At 40.6% G+C, this 22935-nt stretch overlaps 1 protein-coding gene across 2 annotated transcripts in view; it reads left to right on the forward strand.

Moving 5' to 3' along the window:
• The window catches only part of THSD7B (thrombospondin type 1 domain containing 7B), a 557432-nt gene that overhangs the window by 445927 nt on the left and 88570 nt on the right, over positions 1 to 22935 (forward strand). For both annotated transcript variants that reach the window (XM_068949257.1, XM_068949258.1), the window contains 2 exons: positions 5195 to 5389; positions 9780 to 10043. In XM_068949257.1, the coding sequence (XP_068805358.1) occupies positions 5195 to 5389; positions 9780 to 10043 (459 nt within the window). The remainder of the gene's footprint in view (positions 1 to 5194; positions 5390 to 9779; positions 10044 to 22935) is intronic.

The raw sequence follows: 22935 nt of genomic DNA on the forward strand, positions 1-22935 counted from the left end.
GTGATGTCCTTCCCAGCATTATTTGCTCTTTTCTTCAGACTTATTTTTTTATTGTGGTATTCTTTTGTAAGCCCAGGTCTCGGACACCCTTGACTTCCCTGCAGTGAGCTCCGCTCCGTCCCAGGGCAGTGTTCCCAGCAGTGAAGTTAAGCACATACACATATCCTTGTGTGATCAGGGTCTTAAACTTGAATCTGCGTCTCAGCAGAGCGTCTGCTCTTTCTGTTGTGCGAGCAGCACGGCTTATGGCCTCTGAAAAGCCTTCTGTAATTTGGGGTTGTGCAACACACCGAGAGTAACGACAATGCTCCACGTGGGATTTTGGAGAAACTAGTTGAAGTATGAAGGAGCGTCAATATAGAAAATAAATGTTATCATCATGATTTATGAGACCATTCTTCGAGTCAGCAAGTCTGGATCCTTAAAGTTGTTATTATTTTTAAATGTTGCATTATCCCTGAGCTCCTTTTTCACATGTGATTAGTGATATGTGTAACAAGTGATGTTACCTAGTTAGTGTTATATTGAGGGATAATAAGGATAATTATGCAATATGTAATAAGAATTTTTCTGACCAATACGAAGATAAAAGTTACATTAATTACTTTGACTTTACGTGCTGGCTTTGATTTTTCACAAGATTCATAAAATTTGAAGCCACGAAAGATTAGTCCATCATCTTATTCCACCAGTTTGATGCTCATGTTTTTTTTCAGGAGTGATAGAAAGTCCTCTAAAGACATATTCAGCATCTCTGCAATTTGACAGCATAAAAACATTTGATTTCACTGTGTAAAAGTTTATAGAATAAATGTCTGCTATTGGTTTTAATTAAAGAAAAATGTAGTTAAAGAATATTGCTTCCAGATGCCATATGCTCATAAGATGACAGCGAACAAATGTAGTTGCGTGTGTAAATATAAAACATGAAAACAGAGACTGTCATACTGAAAGAACCTGTTAGCAGTCATAGATCAGCATCCGGACGGGACCTAGTGCCGGGAACAAGGGAAACGTCCTCCCCAAACCATTCGGTTGGCAACTGATTTTTGTCTTGAATCGAAGGGGTTGCATCTGCAGCGACTTATGTTGCTAATATTAGTCACTAATTTGTGTTGGCATCTTGATGGGTGTATCCAGCTGTCTGTTCAACATCTCCAGCTCTGCCCTGAAAACGAGCTTTGCTTCGCGGCCAGGCAGCATGCCGCAGAGGCGCGGGCATGGCAGGCGTGCACCCTCCAAGCACTTCCAGCTTAACCGTCAACTCTTTTCTTTACAAAAAGATACTTCCTTTTTAACATTTTCAGCTTGGTTACCTTTCGGTTGAATTCACTCTCTTCTCCTTTTTATTGTTATGGAAGAAGATGTACTTATCGTGGTCCAACCATTGCTTTATATTTGTATCAATAGAATGACATTAAATTGTCATCCTCAAGCTTGGCCCCAACTGTTTAGTTCCCGTTTGGTGATGTTTACTGGTAATAATAAGAAAAAATAGCCAAAGTTGAGAAGGAAATCCTGCATTTCTCCTCTTTGTGGGAATCAAGATTATAATTTGAAACCCTTTATCTGGCAGTGTCCTGTTATTACCTGTTTCTATTCATACATTTGTGTTGATTTAAAATGCTGCAGAGATGGTAGAAATCACACGTTATGTCCAGGAGGGATTTACAGTAATGATGTGACTTCTTTTTTTGTCAGTGCGTAGGGCAAAAAATGGACTGCATTTGCCCTTCAGTGGTATCCTGCTTAAAAAAAAATTGGGACGTTGACATAGCAGAAGACGCTTTGTGGTATAGGTTTATTTAAAAGCGTTGGGATAGAGGATTATGAGGAAATATTTTTTGTGTAGCAGAAAACACTTATGAGCCAAACCAATCAGCAGTTCAAAAGCACCGAGGAGAAATAATTTTATTAACTTTCCTAGAGGTCCACCAAAAACAAATATTTCTCATTCTGTTTCTAGAAGTGCCTGTATTTGAAAATATTTTTCTCTTAAAAGATAAAGGTAACTAACTGGGAAACAAGTTTGCAACAGTCAAGGAGGAGGTGAATATTTTCAAGAACAAACTTACAGCTGTGCTGCTTCCTGTCTGGTACTTAAGAGTCCACTGAAATGCGCTAGTAGGCGTTTGTTTTATTATTTAATTTATTTTCGCAATTCGTGCTGCTCACTTCAGACAGCATCTGTGTAAGTCAGCGCATAAAAGAAATCACATCACCAGATTGAAGAAGTCATGCATTGGCATCATCTTGGAAGACCTTAGCAAACGCTGAATGGAAATGAAATCCCTGCTGTGCCAGGGCTGGCCTCTTGTTTTGTGTGCGTAAAGCAAGGAGGGCCTGTCAGGGCAACTCAGCTATCAGTGGGGCATCTCAGGAGCCGCTCGCTACCATTATATTGTTCGTTGCTTTAATTTAACTTTCCTTTACCCTTGGTTCCTATTGCCACTAATTTCCTTAAGCTCCCTAATCTCTGTCAAATATTTGCCTGATCTCATGCGTTCCTGTATATTCATTACTTTTAGCATGTAAACAGCCTTCACTGAACTCAATTATTTGTATGCTTAGAACTAAGGACATCCGTGCAGAGGATCTGGGCAGTCGATAATAACTCATTGCAGCGTGGCGTGTCTGTTTTGCCACTGATATTTAACAGTTCCATCACTTGTGTCGCCGTTAATTAATGTCATGAGTGAGTTGTGGTCTTCTATCAGGTAGAGCAGATATTGCAACGCGATTTTTTTATTATGCAGTTGCAAACTTTACTCTCTAGGTCCCACAGCGTAGGATATCGGTCATTTCCGGCAGACGCCAGCTGTTGTGGCAGCGTTGAGAGGGCTGTTTACATCCATTCAGCCGTGTTTTGTGTGGACAGCTTTGTGTTGCCTTATCTTCAGTGTCCTTGATGAGGGTAACGAGTCTATTACTTGTTTAACCCTCCTGGAGAGGGCAATTACCATGCTTTCTCCTACAGCCTGGTGACCTCTGTCCTCATGCTTTCATAATTGAGAGTGGGAATCTCTCCGAGCTTCTGGCTGCCAGTGCTGAGAGATAGGACAGGTCAAAAAGATTGGAAGTGAAAGGCAAGGATCAGCAATTTAAAGGTAGTTATTAATATGCTGATTTACTGTCACTAGAGTCTAAAGAAACTTTAGCAATTGCTTGCCTTTTGCATGCTCTTTAAAATGCTGATTTTTCTCTAGAAATCTAAGTACATTTTAATAAATTATTTTTTATTTCCAGGTGGTTGCCACCTCATCCCTTTCTCCCATACAATACCGTAGTTGTTTTGTAAAAAACAAAATGCATGCGACTTTTTGCAAAGTTACACCCCAGTAAATCTTTTAACTGTAAGAAAACAGTGAGTCATATTTCTTTTTTTCTTCATGTGCTCCTGCTAGCAACAAGAAAAAAATATACGGAACCTCAAAAAGCTGAATTATTTAGGAATCTCCATAAAATAGCATTGCAGATGTTTAAATAGTAAAACCTGGATTAAATCATTTCATCTTCTGTAGCTTTATGATACAATGCGTGGACTTGCATGAAATCAGAGTCTGACACGACTAAACTCTTGGGGCCAGATTCAATTCCTGACTCTGTCCCTGACTTTATTACTTTAATGAGGTCACGACCTATCTTTGCCTCGGTTAACCCACAGTATAGGATATAAATAGCCTATAATCTTGGAGATGTGAGAATTAATTATTATTAATGAAATGAAAGACTCCATGATTTCGAGGCTATTTTTATTTATTCTAATTACTTATTATTAAGTCACTGAAACTTTAGCAAGTTTTATTATAGGCTTCCTGTGACTGAGATTTATACATTAATACTTTTGTCCTCTCGTCATGGCTCTGCAGTGCCTTTACAGTCCTCCACCTGTCAAAATTACTGATTGTAGGCTAGCTGCAGAAGAGAACAGGGCGGTTCAGGGAAGAGGTTAAGGGCCAAAAACGAAACTCAGGGGAAATTAGTATGTCTGAATCCTGGGCTGGGCTCCTGCAAACCCCATTCAGTGTTGCCTGGCCATGAAGGCATCCAAGTCTGCATTTGTACGGCCTCAGCTCCACCCCGGCCATGTGCCTGCTGCTCCCTGGAGAGCTTTCGGCAGGGACCGAGCGGGATCTCTCCCATGTGACCTGCATCCGCTCTGAATCTGGGCTGCAGCCTGGATAAGCAGTGGTGGGTGGGGAGGTAGAGAGCTGCACGCATTGCCAAGCTCTGAGAGCACTGCGGGTCTGCAAGGGCCTGGTGGGGTGGCGCTCTCCTCTGCTGAGACTCTCAAAGTAGGTGGTTTTTTTTCTTTTAATGGCTCTATTCAGCAGGGCTTGTAGAGCAAGCCTGTTGCACACCATAGGATCAGGCCTCTAATAAACTGCGACGGCTGCAGGAGCTGCTGACGTCCCCTTTCTGCAAGGGTTGCCCAGGACCTCCCCTGGCGGAGCTATGTTCCTCCCTTCGCCCAGCCAAGGAGCTTGGCTGCTAGGCTGCAGCCTCAGCGCCCTTGCCCTTCCTCCTAACTATCTTCGTTAATACGAAAGAGACTTAAAGGTTCATATGACTGGAGAGGGAGAGCAGGAGCGGGAGCCTCACTCCGTAGTGTTGACACCTAGAGCGCTCGATCTGGTGGGAGACCAGATGCTCGCGCCTCACCACAAGAAGCATTTGGCTGTGTAAGTAGCATCTGCTCCTCAAACTGCTGTTCCCGTCATCTTACATGGGAAAGATGGCAGGTTTTCTTGTCTTTTCAGTTGTGGGGGTGAAGTAACGTAGTAACTTCAGTTCTGTGGATGGTGTCTGCATCACAGTTTGGGAATTCTGGCCTTGACCAAATATGCTTTGTAGCACATAGCTGCAGTATTATATCTTCTCTGGTTTGTACATACAGCGTATCATTTGTTAAATTGTCGTCCCAGTGCACAAAATGACGAGCTCCTTGAGAATACTGCCTTTACATCATGATGTAGATAACAAACTTTTGAAACAACAATATGTCCTTATGGTTTTGCAAAGCTTCTAGCACATATTTGAGTGATACATGAATAATGACCTAAAAATAAATCATCTTTGTACTATTAATCCAGAACACTGAATCTCATGTTGAGCACAAGTACCAACTGAATAGAGTATAATCCAATATATATGAAGCAATATAAAGATGTATTTCTGTACTTGTACCCTTCAGCTATTACATGCCTCTCGGAGAACAACGATTCTGCAGATGTCACTGAATGTATGAAGTGGACAGGGCCTATGCCTCCTCTTGTGCAAGAGTGTCTCGTTCCCTGCAAAGATGACTGCACATTTACCCCTTGGTCGAAATTTACAGCGTGCTCTTTTGACTGTGAAGCAACAAAGAGTAGAAGACGGTCACTCACAGGTATAGTTAATCTCTTATAATATTTATCTCATGGCAATACTTGTGAATAGTGTTTCTCAGATGTTGGTGAATTGATTTTTGATCTGATACTGATCATTGCCTTTTTTAAGCATGCACGTTGCAGTGGGGGAACAGCACAGAAAACTCAGTGGTCAAAAGACAAAGTGTTTCATATGCACAGTAAATTAAATACAAGCTATTTTTAGGCATAAACCAAATAAAGAAAACAGTGACTATGCAGCACGCGAATATTTTTGACCAATTAATCTGGGAAGCATGAAGCAAATGTGTATACAAGAATAAAAACCAATGTATTCTTCTCTTTAAGACTGTTAAGGTGAAATCTGAATGAAGAAGTTTAAGGCTGAGAGTTTTGTTTTCAGCAGTCTCCAGTAGTTCAACGCTATAAATTAATACCATGAACGAAGAAAACCCAGTATCATTAAACTGTTTTGTTTGATCTTTTATGTATATTAATAAAGCACTCTAGTTCACGCCATTTCATGGTACATTTTCGCATACTTACTGTTGTATTTTGTAATTATGCTACTTGAATGCTGGCCAAACTGAAAAGCTTTAAAACTGCAGAACATTAATAGTTCAGGGCCACTTGTTTTATTAGGAGTTGTCTTTCCCCTCTCCACACTTGGCTAAATCAAATCCAAGCGAATTATGCTATTTTTAGAAGGTTTCTCAGAAATTTGCTGTTATTGCTATCCTGTGCAATTCCAGCTTCACATATATGTGTTTTGCATTTAAGTACTATGGTTTAGCTGGGTTTAGTTTGCTCCGTTACTAGATGTGAAACATCAAAGTCTTCTACCACTGAGTAAAAAAATTAAGTGTAAAAGTATCTACTATGCGCAATTGTTTGGTTATTCAATTCATTACTATTGGAATTATCCAAGTTTTGAGTAACTTACAATCACATTATACAAACATGATGGACTCAAACTGTATTATTGATAAATATGGCTCATTAAAGGATAAAGATTTCTCTTTTACATGAAAGCCATTATTATAAAGCATTCTATTGTTTCTGTCAAATAATTTATTCTGAAATATTCTCTTTGTCAATGCCTGTATTTTTAAATAAATAGAAGTGCTCCATTCCTATCAGAGAAATATGTGCTTGATCTTATAGAAAATGTGATACTGCAGGAAATTAAATGAGTAGTTACTTCTTGGTAGTTTTAAATCTGAATTTTCTTTGCAAACTTGTGTGCAAGTTACATAAAATTAAGGTCCTTAATACCCCTTCCTTGCTCCATTTTGAATCAGACATAGGCCCATTCAAATAAGTGGACCAGAAACGTTCTCTGATCTTCAGGTTTTGATAGCTTAACTCCTCACTTGTGCTGTATTTGTGAGCGAAAGCCGCCCAGCTCTGCTCTGTAGGAGAGAGAGATACGACTCTTATCGGGTTCCCTTCCTCAGGATAGGAAGGAGCTCCTGCTCAGCTCTCTTCCGGCCACGGCTTTCTGCAAAGCAAGTGATGACAATGAACTGGGTATCCCAAGTGGTGCTGAGAGGCAGCAGAGAAATACAGAGCACAGCAAGGCCCGGAGGAAATTGGCAATGGTTTTGCTTTGACCGTAGCTCGAAAGGGGGACTGGATGAGACTACTGCTGATCTGTCTTTGCATAAAATATGAAAGTTGAAGCTGGCCCTCATCATGTAGCTGGAGACCAACAGTCCTGAAAAAATCTCATCCACATGGACTCAGGCCAAGCATATAAAGAAAGTGCTGTTTGGGAAATACTTCATGGTGCTGAGAGTCCTCTCTCCATTTGTATTTCACCTTTTCCATAAGATTGTATAAACTGTACCCTATTCAACCCCATATATATCTACGCTCAAATGAATGCTTTGACTCGTTATAAGAGTTCACTAACAATGCCATTTAGTGGGAATCTCCTAATTGTTTGCTAAGTGTTTGCTTGCCTCCCACTCAGTTTTTTGATAGTACTATTCATTTTACTTTGTAAGTAATCATAGACTCTACATATGAAATTGGTAATTGCTAAAGAAGCAAGACTTATGCAAAACACAAGAAAATTCAAATTCATTATAGTGAAAAAGCGACTTTTTTAGGCAAGTCTTTGGTTAATTAATAATACAGTCGAATATTCACTGTACTATGCATACAACTGCATTTTCTGTAGCCAAATACATTTTTAATATTTCCTGTGATTTTAACCTGTAGTATGTGCTATCTGATAACATGTCATGTATATAATATTTATTAGTGTACAGACATTCATTCAATTTGGAAAAGAAAATACTATTTCTTTGAAGGGTTTGTGTCCTTGAAAATTTTGGTGATGGTATTTTTACTAAAAATTTTTAAAGCACTCCATGAAGGTAACAGTATCTCCATCACGAATTCTAAAACTACTTCTTTGTAACAAGTATGGAATGAATGTCACTTTTGCCCTCAAAATAGGGCTTTAATAGGAACTTCATTAGAGGGAAGATTCCTACACAACAGATGGCAGGACAAATTGGAAAAGAAGTGTCATGTAAGTGTGAGATTATTAGCATCCTTACTTGTATCTGATGTGCTTCAGATAGTAATGGCAAAACTTAGAAACCATGCAGACATAGCTAAGTCCCAGATCCCCTGTTTACTAGTACAATGCAAAACACGCAAGGCCTCTCTTCGTACACACCACTGGAGTTTTTGATTTCCGTCAGTTTGTCAAACGTAAAATACTTCAAATGCCACTAGAGAGCTCTCAGTCTATTTAAAGTCTCTTAAAGGAACTTTCCTTGAAGTATGCAGACTTGCACCTCTTGCACCTTACATGAATTTGTTCATAAATATTTGCTGTAATTTGGGTATTAGAGATGATAATCTGAATAAGCTGCATGGGCTGCCCCGAGCCCCCGAGGCAGGTTTCCCCGGGACCTGCCTCAGTGCTCTCAAGCACCTTCTGCTGCTGTTGCAGATTTAGGCACGGTAAGCTATGGGCCTAACATTTGGCTGTGTAAATGCCTTTAGAATTTGACTGTCGTTGCACTGCTAGCTGAAAAAAAATGTCTACGCTGTTTGGGTTTCTTTGTTTTTGTTATCCCTTTGTGCTTGCAAACTTCTCTTTTCTTGGAAGTCTGAAAATAAAATTTTGAAAGAACTGTGGGACTTGAAGGACAATAATATTAATGATCTACAGTATGTGCCCTTCTCTTTGAACATATATGTGTATACACAGAAAGGTTTGCATTGATGACAGGCAAGCTCCTGCTCCTCCTGACATGTGATGGAATGATTTTATTGGTACAGGACTAGAAAGAGGGCTGTTTGGGTATATTAGTTGTTTGTTTTTAATATCTTACTGTGTACAATAGCAAAGGGAAAACACTTCTTTGACCTCACAGCTTTAAAAACTTTTGGCAAAACTATTTTTAGACTGTCCGGAAACTCAAAGGAGCACTTTGAGGCTGTGATACAGATATGGTTTGTTACTGAAGATGTATTCTCCCCATCTGTGTGGATGCCAAATAAAAAGACATCCCTGAGTTCAGGCAGCATGAAGATTGCTCCCGTGGCTAACCGATGGCAAGAACAGCACTGATTTTATCTTTCCGAGGCTGTGCACAGACCCTTTTTCCCTTGAGCAGTCGTAGGGATTCACGGAGCAGGAATTCTGCTCTTTACCTTATCTCCTCTGGTAGCTGGGACCTGCAGGAGATGTAGATGTCCTCCAAGAGTCAGGTCTGCAGAGTCTGGTTGCAGTTTTATTTAAGTGCTTCTGCTTCCTGAAGCTCCTGAAGAGGAAAGGTCTTTAAACAGCCTTATTTTAAAATCTGTTAAGGAGTAGAGCAAAAGAAAACATTAAACCAAATGTAACCATTGAAGTGCTTTCTAGACCTAATAACTTACTAAGGATTATCTTTTCTGATTTCTTCACAGTACAGTTTGTGTGCAAAGTGCATGTTTAACTAATTTGTAAAGTAGCCTCAAAGAAGTTTTGGCTAATGTGGTCTCCTTTGCAAGTTGCCCTAGCAACCATTGATTGCAAAGGGAATAGAGACAAGACAAATCAATATGTTTGCATCAGATAATTAGGGAAAAATGATATTATATAAAACTACAAAGAATTTTCTCGGCAGACCATTACTACAGTAAGACTTTGCATTTTACTCAGTGCCCTATCCCTCACAACAGTATTTCCAAGTTCTGTGGTTGCCTCTGGAGATAAATACATTGTCCTTGCACTCCAAAGCACTGGCAAGAGCTAATGGATGCTTTGGAAGTGTTGCTGTATATTAGCATTCAGATTGTGTTGGTTCTAATGTGTTGAATTCCTGCAAGTATAAATAATATGACGTGTTGTTATCAAAAGCAGCAGATGTTAAGCTAATGAGCGGATTTCTCTGGTTGGAACAGGGAGAAGCAGAAAGCGAGACAAATGCCAGAATACAGAAGTTTATCCTCAAGTTGAAACCGAGCTGTGCCCCTGTGAGACATTTACCTCTGAGCCCCATGGAAACTGGTCAGATTGCATTATTGAAGGAGGTAAACCCGAGCTGCAGTTAGGACTGAGACTCCATGGAGACACCGAGGAATGTGGAGAAGGTGTTCGATTCCGAGCTATCGCCTGTTACGATAAGACTGGCAGGCTTGTGGAACCGTCTTACTGTAGCAGTTCTGGTAAGGAGATAAAGAAGTGCGCAACACATGTACATAACCCTGATGCTGAGCAGAATTATCTGTTAAACAGTTCATATTGGGCCCTATCGTATGTGTGTACCTACGTCCTTGCTGGACTGGAGCAACTTTCACAAAGTTGCCATAAACGGTGAATGTGGTTCCTCTAATATCTTCTTGCAGCTCTTAGTACTAAGATTTTCTTCATTTTAGTATAAGGATCTTGTGACATTCCTGCAGTTGGAATTAAACAGAACAACGCTGAACATGGCTGTACAAAGTCAGGATACCAGATGGATTTCTTTTACTTGTATTAAAATGCCATAAAAGTACAAGCTAAATTAGAAGGAGAAGCTGTATGTCGATCAGCATTTTGTTTGAACGTATCTCCTACTTCACTTTTTAATTGTTGATATATTTTTATTCCTTCTCACTAAATTTGCAGTCCTTGCAGTTGTTACCAGGGCCTGTGATGTCCCCTTCTGTCTCACCTGCCACATACACATGATTTCAGCAGTCAGTGGTCTCCTCCTTGCGATTTTGTAGCAAGCTCCAGCTTAGAATGACACACAGCATATATTCTGGTTTCACGACGTGCTGGGGCTTTAGGCTGTGGTTCTGTCCTTGTAGCTGCTGGAATTCTTATATCAATTATATCTTACAATTCTTATATTCTTATATATCAAGTAGCCTATGTCAAACAAAAGCAGATGCCTCGGAGACAGAGCAGGAATCGCAGTGGGACAAGCAGGAAATGTCATTTCATTGGGATATTCTCTCCTAGTCTCCGTAATTTGCAGTTCATCAAAATCATTGCTCTAATTTGGTTCACAGACAAAAGCCCTTATTTTACCTTGGCTTCTGAAGTGGCAAATGTGTACCTTTCCTGCAGCCCACTGAAAACACTAATGCTCTCTGAAACTTCCAGTCAGAAAGCCTAGGACGCTACGCAATGTCATATAATGGGTTGGCAGGCTGTTGGTGAGCTATATGATGAGAGAAGGGAAATGAAGTTTCAGAAGGAGATTAATAAGTAAAGCAGGAACCATTACAGTTCCTGAGGAAAAGGGAGCAGAGAAAGAAGTGGAGCTGCTCTGTGGAGGGTCTTCAGGATGAAGATCAGCCGCCTGAGCTGCATGTGGTAAAAGAAAAAAAAAAAACCTAATGAAATGATTCAACCCTAGAGTGAATTCGACATGCAGCTGTTTATTACTGTTCCAGCTGGCTGCACCGATTCATAAAGCAGCTTTCCGTGGTTTGTGCTTCAACAATGTGCTGTTGTACCAATTGATTATGCCTCCGTGTCCCATGAAGGAGGAATACCATACCTTTCCCCTGCAATGTACCTTTTCTTCTGCAGAAAGGGAGCTGCTAGGTTTTGAAAGGTGGGTTTGTCTGTGCGGTGACTTGCTCTTTTGAAAAACTCAAGGCTTTTTATAACTATTAAAAAGAGGAGCTAGTCTCTATGGGGGGGCTTCTCTGAATAACGTTGAAGCCTGTTTTCTGTCTGGCGTTTTTAACGGCCAGGCTTCTCTTAGGGAAGTAGAAGAGAGCGGTAGCTCAAGGAGATTATTGTCAGCTTTCTTGTCTTCACCTTCTTACCTGAGTAGCAGTGATTGCAACATGGCCCTGGCACAGGGTCCTCAGTGGAGGTTACAGGGGTGGTCAATACTGTATAGCAGAGCCCTTTCATATGCACTCCCTCTTACAGTCTATTTCCAGAGTACTCCTAAGCCCCTTAGGTTTGGAGATGGAAGGGCAAGGAGGGTTGAGGTGTTTGCACCTTCTGGCTACCTGTGGAACATTCCTCCAAGGGTGAACTATTAATCTCCAGCCAACCAGAGTTTCATTTTCAGGTTGTTCAGGAGCTTGCTCTCCCAAAATGGAGAATCTGATTTAATAATAATAAAGGACAATCTTGTCATAATAAGAAACAATCTGACTTCAGCCTAGTCTGGGGAGGAGAGCACTAAGACATGGAGTCTTGCAAAGCCAGAGCATCCTATAGAACAGCCCCTAGCAGGGATCCACTGAAACCTTCCCTGATTTGAACCCTGAGCCTCCACAGGTGACTGAGGTCTGTCGTTTCTCCTAGTTGCTACCCACTGTTGGGCACCTTCTATTCTCTGCAAGGTGAGCGAGGAAGCAGCCTTGCCTTGCTCTCCAGAGCGCATGGGTTTTTCTATAGCTCTGGGCCTACTGAGCAGAGGGACATAGGTTCCCTTTCCATTGCTTTGTACCTGCCTTCAAACCAGATCATTTAAGTGAAGATACAACCAATATTTACGGTCACTAGAGCTGGGAGCTTTCAAAAGGCATTTCTGAACACATTATTCAATTAGTGATAGAAACAAATCATTATCCAATTAATAATTAGCAGAATGTTATTCAACCATAATAGAGAAGAGCATATCACAGAAGCATGCAAAATTGCTAAGCCCTGAGAAATTATTCATGACAAGGTTTCTTAAGTAACTCTGTTTGTCCTGTTCACAATTAATATCAAATGACATTTTGACATTTGCTAGCTGACTATATCTAATTAAGCCATCACCTTTTTTATTGAATGCCAGTCACTCTGATATTTAGGCATTGTTCTTGCTTTGTGAGTATGGCAGATAAGCATGTTCCTCTTGTCTTTCTTTCAGGTCTCCCGACCTCTCTTTGTTTCCTGCCCTCTTCCTTTTGCAGGACAGGGCTCTTCCTTTCTTTCTCTTGAACCAGGACAAAAGTGAGAAATTCTAAGACTTACGACTCAGTTCTTTGCTGAGTCCTTTTGAAGACTTTTTTTAAAATGTAGAAAGACAGACTTCAGTGCTACAAACCTTGCCTTAAATATTAGATTTAGGTTTGTCCCAGACTTGATAATGCTATGAGCACAAAGTACGTGGCAGTAAAAACAGTCAGTTTGTAGCTTTTCCAGAGAGCAAACTTTGGTCTCTTACCTTCCCTCAGCAATGATTTTTACTTACCCTGACTGAAAGCTGGCTGTTAAACGTACTAGCTTCAGTAGGATTTAATTCACCCATATCAACGATCTATTATGTGAAGGTATCATAGTTACCAAGTGAATGTATTATGAGTTTGAGTCTAATGTAAAAATTAATCACTGCTCAGAAGGGGTTCAGAGCCTAAAGCTCTGATCTTACAGTGAGTTTTATGGGAAATTGCGCATTTGCAACTTGCAAAAAAAAAAAAGAGCCTACAAAGCCTGTTCATCTGTGCTTGTCAGCAGTCTAGACTCAGGTTCTCCTCAGCCTATTATCTGTAACTGTATTAGTCCTTTAAGCACACCTCAGAAAGCATTTTTCCCATAATATGAGGACTAGTATGTGTAGGTGTAATTACTACATGCAGAGGTTCAAAGGTACTGAAGACAAAAGCATTTCAGCTTTGCCTTAATGAACATTTGCTGTCAGCGTACCTGTTTCTGCTGTTGGCCACTCTCAGAACCTGAATACGGGGTGGGACAGACCTTTGGCCTGACTCAGCACAGCTGAGCACATCTTTTGTAAATGATTAGGGTCAACTCTAAGGTAGGTAGATGCACAGGTCACACTTTGTCCAATTTACCTATCCTCATAGTGATTTTCTCTTGGGGTAGCTCGTGATCCTTAGGTATGATAAGTTTAAAAATAAAAATCCTGTATTTTTCTGAGTTGTGTTGCTCTCTGCATCGAAACTCCTCTCTGATGTCCAGAAAAAACAAAGTAGCCTTTTTCCTATGGTTGGCTTTTGTGATGATTGTACTAGTTTATTTGAGTGGTCTTCATGCTCATTGATGGTCCATTTAGTAAGCTGAAGAAATGAGTGACCTGTCATTTCAAAACTGGGCTGTTTTTTTCATGGAGTTGTTTCACACTCCTTTTCTTTCCTTTAATTTGAAAATGCAATTATGAAATTATGGATAGAGGTATCTGTCTCCAGCCAAATGTGCTTTGCCTCAATTAGTTTTCCCATTAGAAGATTGAATTATCTTGTGTTCAGCTCTCCACTGGTCCAGAGGGCCAGGGAAATTTTCTATTTGCTCATTGGCAGGTGGAGCATCCTCTTTGGATGTGACAATTTTCCTGTGAGTTGCAGTTCGTTCAGTTCTCTCAATCTGTCATCTCAGTTTCTGGTACTATTTTTGAATTTCCACTTCCTTTGTTTTAAATTATTTCATGCGGTTCCTTTGCCTCTCATTTTTTGTGCTACACCAACAGGGTATTTCATAATCTTAAAAGAACATAGGGCGCCTCATCTGTTCCAAATCAAAGGCTGGAGATTTCCAAGCTCTTACACAGAGGTTCTGCTTTTGATCTGATGATGAATTCATGGAAAGCAAGAACTTAGGAAGTGTGCTTATACTATTCAAACTTTGCTTCATTTGCAAACAGGAACCTGGAAGAAAGGCACAACAGACATAGACCTTGGCTTTGAATCACAGAGCAGTTAGCTGCAACTAACAGTCACCTTAAAAGGCTTTAATTGTCCCTAAATTTATGAAGGGCACGGCAGGGATGGGAATATACCTCCTTATTCACGATAGCAAAATGTTATGTTGTTATGAGGTTGTTTGCAGCTGTGCAAATCAAAGAGGAAGGAGGTTGCTCCGAAGGCTCCCCAGCATCTCTGCTGATTTGGGAACGTCACTCGCTTCTTCCCAGTCTGATCGATGGACTTGGAATGGGTGGGATTAACAGGCAGGTGCACCAGGAGGACTTAAGAGCTTTAATGATGTAAAAACAGAGTTTTTGATGTTGCAGCAAGAATGTCCACCCCTGTGAAGCACAGTGGACCAGCAGTCACCACTAGCGAGAGTGCTTCTTCCTTCCTGATTAACCATGTCCCTAACGTTGAGAGATTTAGGGCAGTATGCAAAGGTCATGGATCAGGAACTTCAACTCCTACTGCTTAAAACCATGTAGTATCAAGTCTCATGAAGCTTGATTTTCTGAAAGGTCAGCACACAGTAGTATTGTATTTCTATCCAGGGCATTCCTGTGGGCCTTCTGCTCCCTTACTTGAAAATCCTGGCCACTAGCTTAATCAAAATTGCCTGCCCTACCTGTGAGTTAACATAAGAACTCACTCTAAAACTCCGTGGTGTTTGAATCCCTGCGCTCCCTGACTCTCAGTCTTGTATCTTTTCAGTTATATGAAAGCAATCTTTCCTTCAATTCTAAAGCAATACCTGTAATTCTAGTAGCTAGCAAAATTACTTTTTTCCAGCTCGAAGGAGGAGGATGCTAAAAGCATGTGAGTTAAAAGAGGAAGAGTTATTTTAGGAGACTGTGAGACATTTTCAGGTAGCTTTTAATCACCGTACTTAACTATCGTTTCGCAGAGCTAATATTAATGTAGCTCAAAAATCTATAAGCAGAGCTTGATATATTGAAGAAATGTGATCCAAGTCTGTCCTGGACTGATAGCATACTTACCTTTTATACAAGGTAACAGGTTTGGAAAAAAAGATGGAAAAGCTACATTGAGTAAATGCCTGCATATTTTTGAAAGTGTATGTATTTTGGCATTTGTTGTGGTATAGGTTTTTTCATATATAGTCAATGTTATTTTGAAAAATGAAGTTGTTGCAGAATTCTCTCATTTTGTTTTGAAAGTTTTCTGAAATAGAAAATTTTCTGAGCAGGGTTTTTTTTTTTCAATCCCGTTTCACCTGTGTTTTTGAAAATATTTTCGAGCGCTGAATTTTATTCTTAAACGAAATGGAATTGGATGTTGGAATTTCATTTTTTCCCCCTACAAACCACTAATCCCCAAAAAGGTCATAAACGCTATCCTACAGACAACTTACAAATGAGGCAGTTCACTGCCTTCTTTCTTTTATAACAAAAATCAACAGCGCTGCCTGTGCTGTCCTCTTCCCATCTCTAGACCTTACACGTAGTAGCCTCAGCATGCTGCTTCTTCCCTAAAAGCGTGGGAGTAAAGGGTGGTCGCAGCACCATGATTTAGAGATTACGTGTAGGGCCCACTGTGGAGCCTCTGCTGCGCCTCCTTGACTTGGCATTTGCGCTTATTTAAATATTATGATACTTCTGTTTTTCTCTGCGGTTCCTCCTGTGTATTCCTCTGGTATTTCTCTCAGTGGCCTGTTTATTATAAATATGCTATTGGAGCATTATGAGACAAAACTCCAATTAAAAATATACCGAGCTGTTATTGCTAGCATCTCCCCATGCACATCTACACATATAAATATGAATGACTGTATTATTTATGAGAACAAAACCTTTACAAGACTTTTGGAGGAAAAGGTTCCAGCTGAAAATTCACCTTGTTGTGTCCCAGGGCTCTTTTCTGCCAGTGTGCTCACTCTGGAAGGGAATCAAGGCAGGCTTTGGATCGCAGGCTCGCTGGATCACCTTTCCAGATGCAGGACAGCCCTGTTTGGCGCTTGTGTCCCCACTTTAGGATTCCTCAGAGCCACTGTCACCGGTGACCACTTGTCTGCTCTCTCATAGCTAAGTAACTTCTAAGTTTAGCCCTGAAGTCCCACTTGGGTTCTCCTCTGGACCTCTCAGACATTTCTATGCATTTCCTTGAGTGCAGAGTGACACTCTTAATTACGGCTGCCCTTGCCATGAAGTTACAAGCAGTCCCAGAGCTTTTAAAGGATCTTCTCTCTCTTTCTTGCTCAGCTGCAGAGTTTTTACATATTGCTCTCCTAACAGTGCTTGAAGAACCTTTTTTTCCTACCTTTTCCTTTCCTTTCTTCCAAAATCTACTCACTGTATGAAAATTTGGCTATAGTTCTTATTTTGTGGATGTTAAAGGAATTCTGAAATGAAATTGGATCAGAATACGACTGTTCAGACATTGCTGTTCTCTGTGTCTTCCCTGGCAAAACAATCAAAGGTAAAAAGCCCTCAAAAAGCCTAATTTCTAAATGGGTCAAACTAATTATCAAAAAAGCTTATTTAAAACAAGATAAAACTTCCCTTGAGGCTTTAATACACAGGAATGCACATTCACTAGATCTTTATCTTCTTGTAGAGCGCAAGCATGCACTTTCGAGAAATTATTTAAAGGATTAGCTATGTGAGCAACATCCTCTGTAGGTGCTACATTTAGTCGTAATGATGTATGTTGGTGTTCCTTGACTCTAAATATAAATCTTCATAGCGTTTCTTTTTTTCTGTCTTCCTTGCATGCGTTTTGCTGCATTCCGTAAAAAGACCCTTTTGTACAGGCGGCAAAACCAGACTATGAGAAGGAATGACTTTTTACTAAGCTCAAAATTAGCTTTTTTATGTGTTAATATGATGTTTTCTAGGATCCTGAATTCTGATTGCTACTGCTTGGCATGACAGATTGCTGTAAGGTGAATGAGGCTGCAAACTTTCAGAATATCCCCTGGTGTGTGCTGCCTATTTGACAGAGATGGGGGGAACGAGACCCTCATGGGGGCACGCGTGCGAGCGAGCAGTTACTGCGAAACAGCCAATACACTGTGAGCCTTTGTTTACCAAACCACCTTTGCTCGTGTCTGTGCCCTTTGTTTCTCTTATTAGACTCGGTCAGTTTTTCTTTGTTTTTGACAGGTCGATTTAAGCTCTTCAGTGAGAGTCAGGAACTTTTTTGGCGTAGAAATAGTAACTCAGGGTGGAAATAGTCTATCAGAGGTTTAGGAGAGCTTTGATAGCAAGTTAACGTGCTGGGCGGTCTACCACTCCGATTCCTGCAGCAGGCTACAAGAAGAGTATCTTTTTGAAATCTGGTCATTCTCTTAATCCTTACTAACTCATTTATCACAAATATGGCCTAATATAAAGCAATGTTCTAATAGAATATTATCATACTGAGATAGATTCAGAATTAGCATTTCTCTCTCCTATGTGCCATTCCATTTAGTATGTTATACTGGAACGATGAGGAAATCCCTTTTTTTTCTTTTAATGAGTTGGGTATGCAGCAGTTAAGGTGTCTGGTTTTTCTGCTGGTGGCGAACTTTATCATCGCTTTGAGAGATATGCAACTGTAGTAGAAAATGACATATTTCATGGCATGATTTCTTGAGGTTTTTTTGCTGTGATTGCCTTCTGTATGACTGTAATAAGCAAGATTTTCATGCAAATAAATGAATAGCAAATCAATGTTTTTTAAGTGAAAAGTCACAGTTCTGTGTCTTCGGCACTGCTGGGGAGCCCTGTGCCAGCTGGACTAGCAGGCATTTTGGTTGGTTCCACGTAGTGTTAAGGGCTTTTGTGTTTGACATATGCTGAAGATCTTTAGAAGCAAAGTCATCTGTTTCTGCATGTATGAAACAAGAGTCCTACAAAAATAAGAATTCAACTTTTTGCATGTGGGCCAGTGTCTGAATAGAAAGAGCTAACCTGCTTGAGCAGTAAGGAGTTTGCTGGCACACTACATAAAACAACAAAATTAGCATGAAAGGAAGAGATGTATAAATAGAGGATATCTTTTAAGATGCTCAATATAGTCTGCTTAATCAGGGAATATGAGCAACCAACTCAGAAACAGAACAGCATCTGAATTTGGAAGGACTGAAGAAATGAGTCTGAATTAGGAAAAATAGACACAATTGAACTTCAGCCCAATTTGCTTTAAGGATTCTCAAAATCATACTGAGGAGTGAGAATTTATCCTTCCTTAGTCTGTTCCTGGGTCTGAGATGTACTTGGAAATCTCCCTCTTCTCCCTATTTTGTAAATGAGGAGGATGGAAATGAGATCCCTAAGAGTTTAGCCTGCAAGACTTCCCATCTTCCTCGCTAGAGACAGGGATTCCCTCTGTGAAATCTTGGATCTCATTAATGTTTGGTAGCATTAACCATCAAAAATCATAGCAGTTGACGCGATTGCAACTCTTTCAGCCTCAGTCTGAATTTCTTGGCCAGGAAAGTCTCCAGCAGAAGAAATTGAACTGCACAACCCCGGTGCTCAAAGTCATGCTGCAAAACTGAAACAAAAACCTGTAAGGAAGTCATCGACGCTCTCTGCTGGGGCCTGCTTACATCACAGAAATGTCCTGTGTCTGTGCAAGTGTTTTTCATCATCCAGATGTGCTCTGCAGTTCTCCCAGTGCCCAGTGTCCGAGGTGTGGAAGATCGGGAGGACTGTTCCCGTACTTAAAACAGTGTGTTGCTATTGGATGTCCTTTGAAGTGCATGTTTATTTAAGGAAGTCACATACCTTTATGTGCCTGCTCTGTAGCAAGGTGACCTAGGGACTCCTTGTCAGTGCGCACTAGACATCATGCTAAAACACCCTCCATCAAATCAACCTCAGCGCTGGGCCCCTCGGTAGCTATCTGTGGCACTCAGAAAAGCGCTTGTGAATTTTCCTAATGTTGTTAATGATTAGTGGCATCTTAAAACAGTGTGAGTATAATTAAAGTATGTACTTGGGTTTCTCATTTAGTATCAACGAGGCAAGAAGGAATTAAGACTTAAGTGCATTGATTTAAATGTATTGATCTGGGAGGTCACCGTGTCACAGGAGGGTATTTGCCCCCTGTGAAAGGGGGAAGAGGAAGCTGCAGAAGGCCGTGCCGCCACTGAAGCTTCGCAGTGCTTTTTCAGTGGTTGGGTGACCTGTTCTTAAACAGAGGACCTTAGGCTTGTTAATACATCTGATGTTTGTAAATTAAAGTCCTAGCAACATGAAGACAACCCAGGGAGAAAGAATTCAGTTCTTTCGCCTGATTTTGAGCCATCAAGCCTGTGCCATTTCTGCTGCTTTAGTGCACTGAGACTGTTTAAAATCTTAACAAGAGTGAAATATGAAGTTCATAAAGTGTAAAAACACCTGAGGTGTTTTATGCTAGTCTTTGAGATTAAGCCCGAGAACTGAAGACTAGTGAAGTACCTGAAGCATTTATGACAGCCAGTCCAGCAGGGTATTCTTCCTCACAGTCATTTTTTTCTATTTTAAAAACAGCGAGCTTTTGTTCACATTGTTATGAACCTCCGTGCTTGTATTTACTGCACGTTGATCTAATTGCTTTGATTGCGTTCCTTTTCTTTTGCAAAGTCATGAGGTAGCTTTTGTCTGATACAGTAGCAGTATCATAGTCCAAAGTATTTGCTAATTACCAGGATACAAAGGACTGCATCAGCGCATCCCATTCTGCGAGAAGGAAACCATAGCGTTATCGTTGGAGTTAAGTCGTCCAAATGAGGGTCGTCCATGTCTCAGGGTCATAACTTGGCAGCTGAAATGAGCTGGCATATTGTGTTGACAGTGCCTAGCTTGGTATGCTTGGAAGCTGGCAGAAAGATATCCTCGGTGGAGGCCCCAAACTCTGAAACTGAGTTTCTTAGCGTGCTCCAGCAGAGCCTGAAACCATTGACCTTCAAGCCATTTATGATTTACTGGTGGGGGGGAGGTATTTTTGGTTGCCATTTAGTGGCACTTTTTTCCCAATGACGGACCCTTGGCTCTGGAAGTTACTTCCTTTATGGTCCAAATAGCCCTAATCCGTGGTGATGCTCAGAACACACTGCAAAGTACATCTGTTTTTGCAGCTACTGTAGAACTGGGCCTTTGAGAGAAGTCAGATATGTGAGAAAGAGGGTAGTTTGACGTTCTGTGAATAATTTAATTTTGTTCTCAGGATATATTGCAGAAGCCTTATTTTATTATATCAATATAATAATAATAAACAAAGATGATCTCTTTTTTTTTTTTTTTTGAATATCTGCTTTGCTGGGAGTTGAGTAGCCTGTAAGAGCGTTTATACTAAACAATTTATAAATAGATAGAGTGCAACCATAATAAAGTGCGGTGGGATGAGTTTCTTTCCTAATGTTCAGAGGATGAAGATACTGATAGAGAAAACACTAGTACTCAATTTTGTTTGGACAAAAGGGATGATTTTCTCAGTTGTAGGCTGATGAGCAGCAAAACATACAGGAAAACACAGCTGAGCTCCTATCCTAACTGACATTAATCCCAGCGGATGATTTTTGTATTTGAGTAAGGAAGAGTTACTTAAAAATGTTCCGTGGAGGAGCTGCTGTGGTTTCACCATGGTTTTGTTCTGTAGAGTAGAGGTGGTCACTTGTGGCTGGCAGGTCCCGTGAAGACCATCTACCAGGACAATGCCCTAAAATTTTAGCCTGGTAAATTAAAGCTGGCACAGAGTTTCTTAATACATCAGGCCTCGCAAGCAGCTGGGCCATCCATTGGCATGGAGAAGGACCTCCCAGAGAAGGGGAATGATTTCCACAGCTGCTTTTGTGATTCGGAGCTCGGGCAGATCCATTTGGTGGATCTCTTGTTGTTCACATGAGAGGTTCCAGATGAGACAAAAGCGCAGTATATAAAGTCCTATTTATTTCCTCTCAGAAGAGTCTCTCTTCCCCAGAAAAGTTCTCAGTTTGTTTCGCAATATATTACATGGAATGTGCTAATTAACAGAGATTTAAGTGTTTAGTTAAGAGATTAAATCTATCAACTATCATGCTTTGCATTTAAGCCAACATTAGGTGTAAGCTTGCAATTTCTTTAAGGAAGAAAACCGTGATGTGAAATCAAAAGAAATTAGGAATCATAATGCAAAGTCAGCATCAACCCAACTGCCTTGTCAGGATTTATGAAGGCTGTGGAATTGAACAATAAAAGCAACCTTTGGATGAATTTCATTAACAATAGCGATGAGTTAAACTTACCAGCATTTTTTACAAGTACTCTCTGGTCTATTTAGAATCTCTAATCAGTCTCCTACAACAGAAGGGGGCCAAAAGCAGGCAGGAATAGATTAGCTAAGGTGGTCCATTATTTGAGCTTTGCAAAATATTTGATGTAAAAGGTATTTTGGTTGGGTTTTTTGGTTGATGTTTATTAAGTATATTCATTATATTATCTCTTAAATTTCCTAGCTGGCAAACTAATAATGCATAAAGCAGCTCAAATCACTGCGTATTAGAAAAAAAAAGTGTAAACATTTATTTTGTGGTAATACTGGATTCTTTTCAGATGTGCCTGATGTTGTTAGCAACTTTAAGACTCCCAGTCTTTGCTTAGGTTGCTTCAATTCATAGTGTGCACCCTTGGAACAGCCTCAGAAGACCTTAGAAGGAGGTGCCCACCCACCTTGTAATGCTAACGGCAGCGCTGTGGCCCACTGGTGGAAGCAGTTCGTTTGCTGGAGGCATACTCGGTGTGCACGCGATGCCGAGGTGCCAGAGGTAACTGTGAGGTTTGTTTTGTAGGAGATCCCAGAGCTGGCAGCAGGGCACTGTGTGGTCCCCGCGCGGTGACGTCCACCAGGGCTCGGCAATGAAGTCTGAGCGGTTAGATCTTCCGGGACTGCGGAGATTTACTGGTATTACTCTACATATGTCACGTTCAGTTACCAAATGAATGTGAATATAAATTTTAAAATGAATCAATCATTTTTCCCCTACCTTTGATTTGTGTAATTAGAAACAGTTCTTGGATGGTGGTGTCAGCTCTGGTGCTCCCTCATTTGTTTGTTAGAAGGGGATCTCTTTTATCCTGTGGACTCCAAGGGAAATTGGTTGTGTTATTACCAGTGGCAATTGGAGTGACACGCAGAATTGTCCCTTTCTTAGTTATGACCTTGAATTTTATGAAGCACCTCAAGGTTTACAGACAAGGGTAGAACTGCTAGAAGTTGGTTAATTGAAATGATGAAATATGCCAGAGTGGATACAAATGAGTTTAAAGCCAGTTCAATTAGAAGTGCATCTGTTTCCAGAGCTGCTGAAGACGTATTGTTTATTTTCAGATTGCTTTTAAGTCAGCCTCTTGGAATCCTTTCGGCATGTTTTTTTAACGCTGTGCAGACCTTGTACCCTCACTGATTTGTCATTTAGAAGTGCAGTGCAGGTGTCAATGTCTTACGTTAGGTCGTAAGTATTTTAATTGCCTGCTTCTCCCACCACGATCCGTTGGTGAATGTG

This window comes from Struthio camelus, chromosome 6 (assembly GCF_040807025.1).
Source record: "Struthio camelus isolate bStrCam1 chromosome 6, bStrCam1.hap1, whole genome shotgun sequence".
Taxonomy (NCBI): domain Eukaryota; kingdom Metazoa; phylum Chordata; class Aves; order Struthioniformes; family Struthionidae; genus Struthio; species Struthio camelus.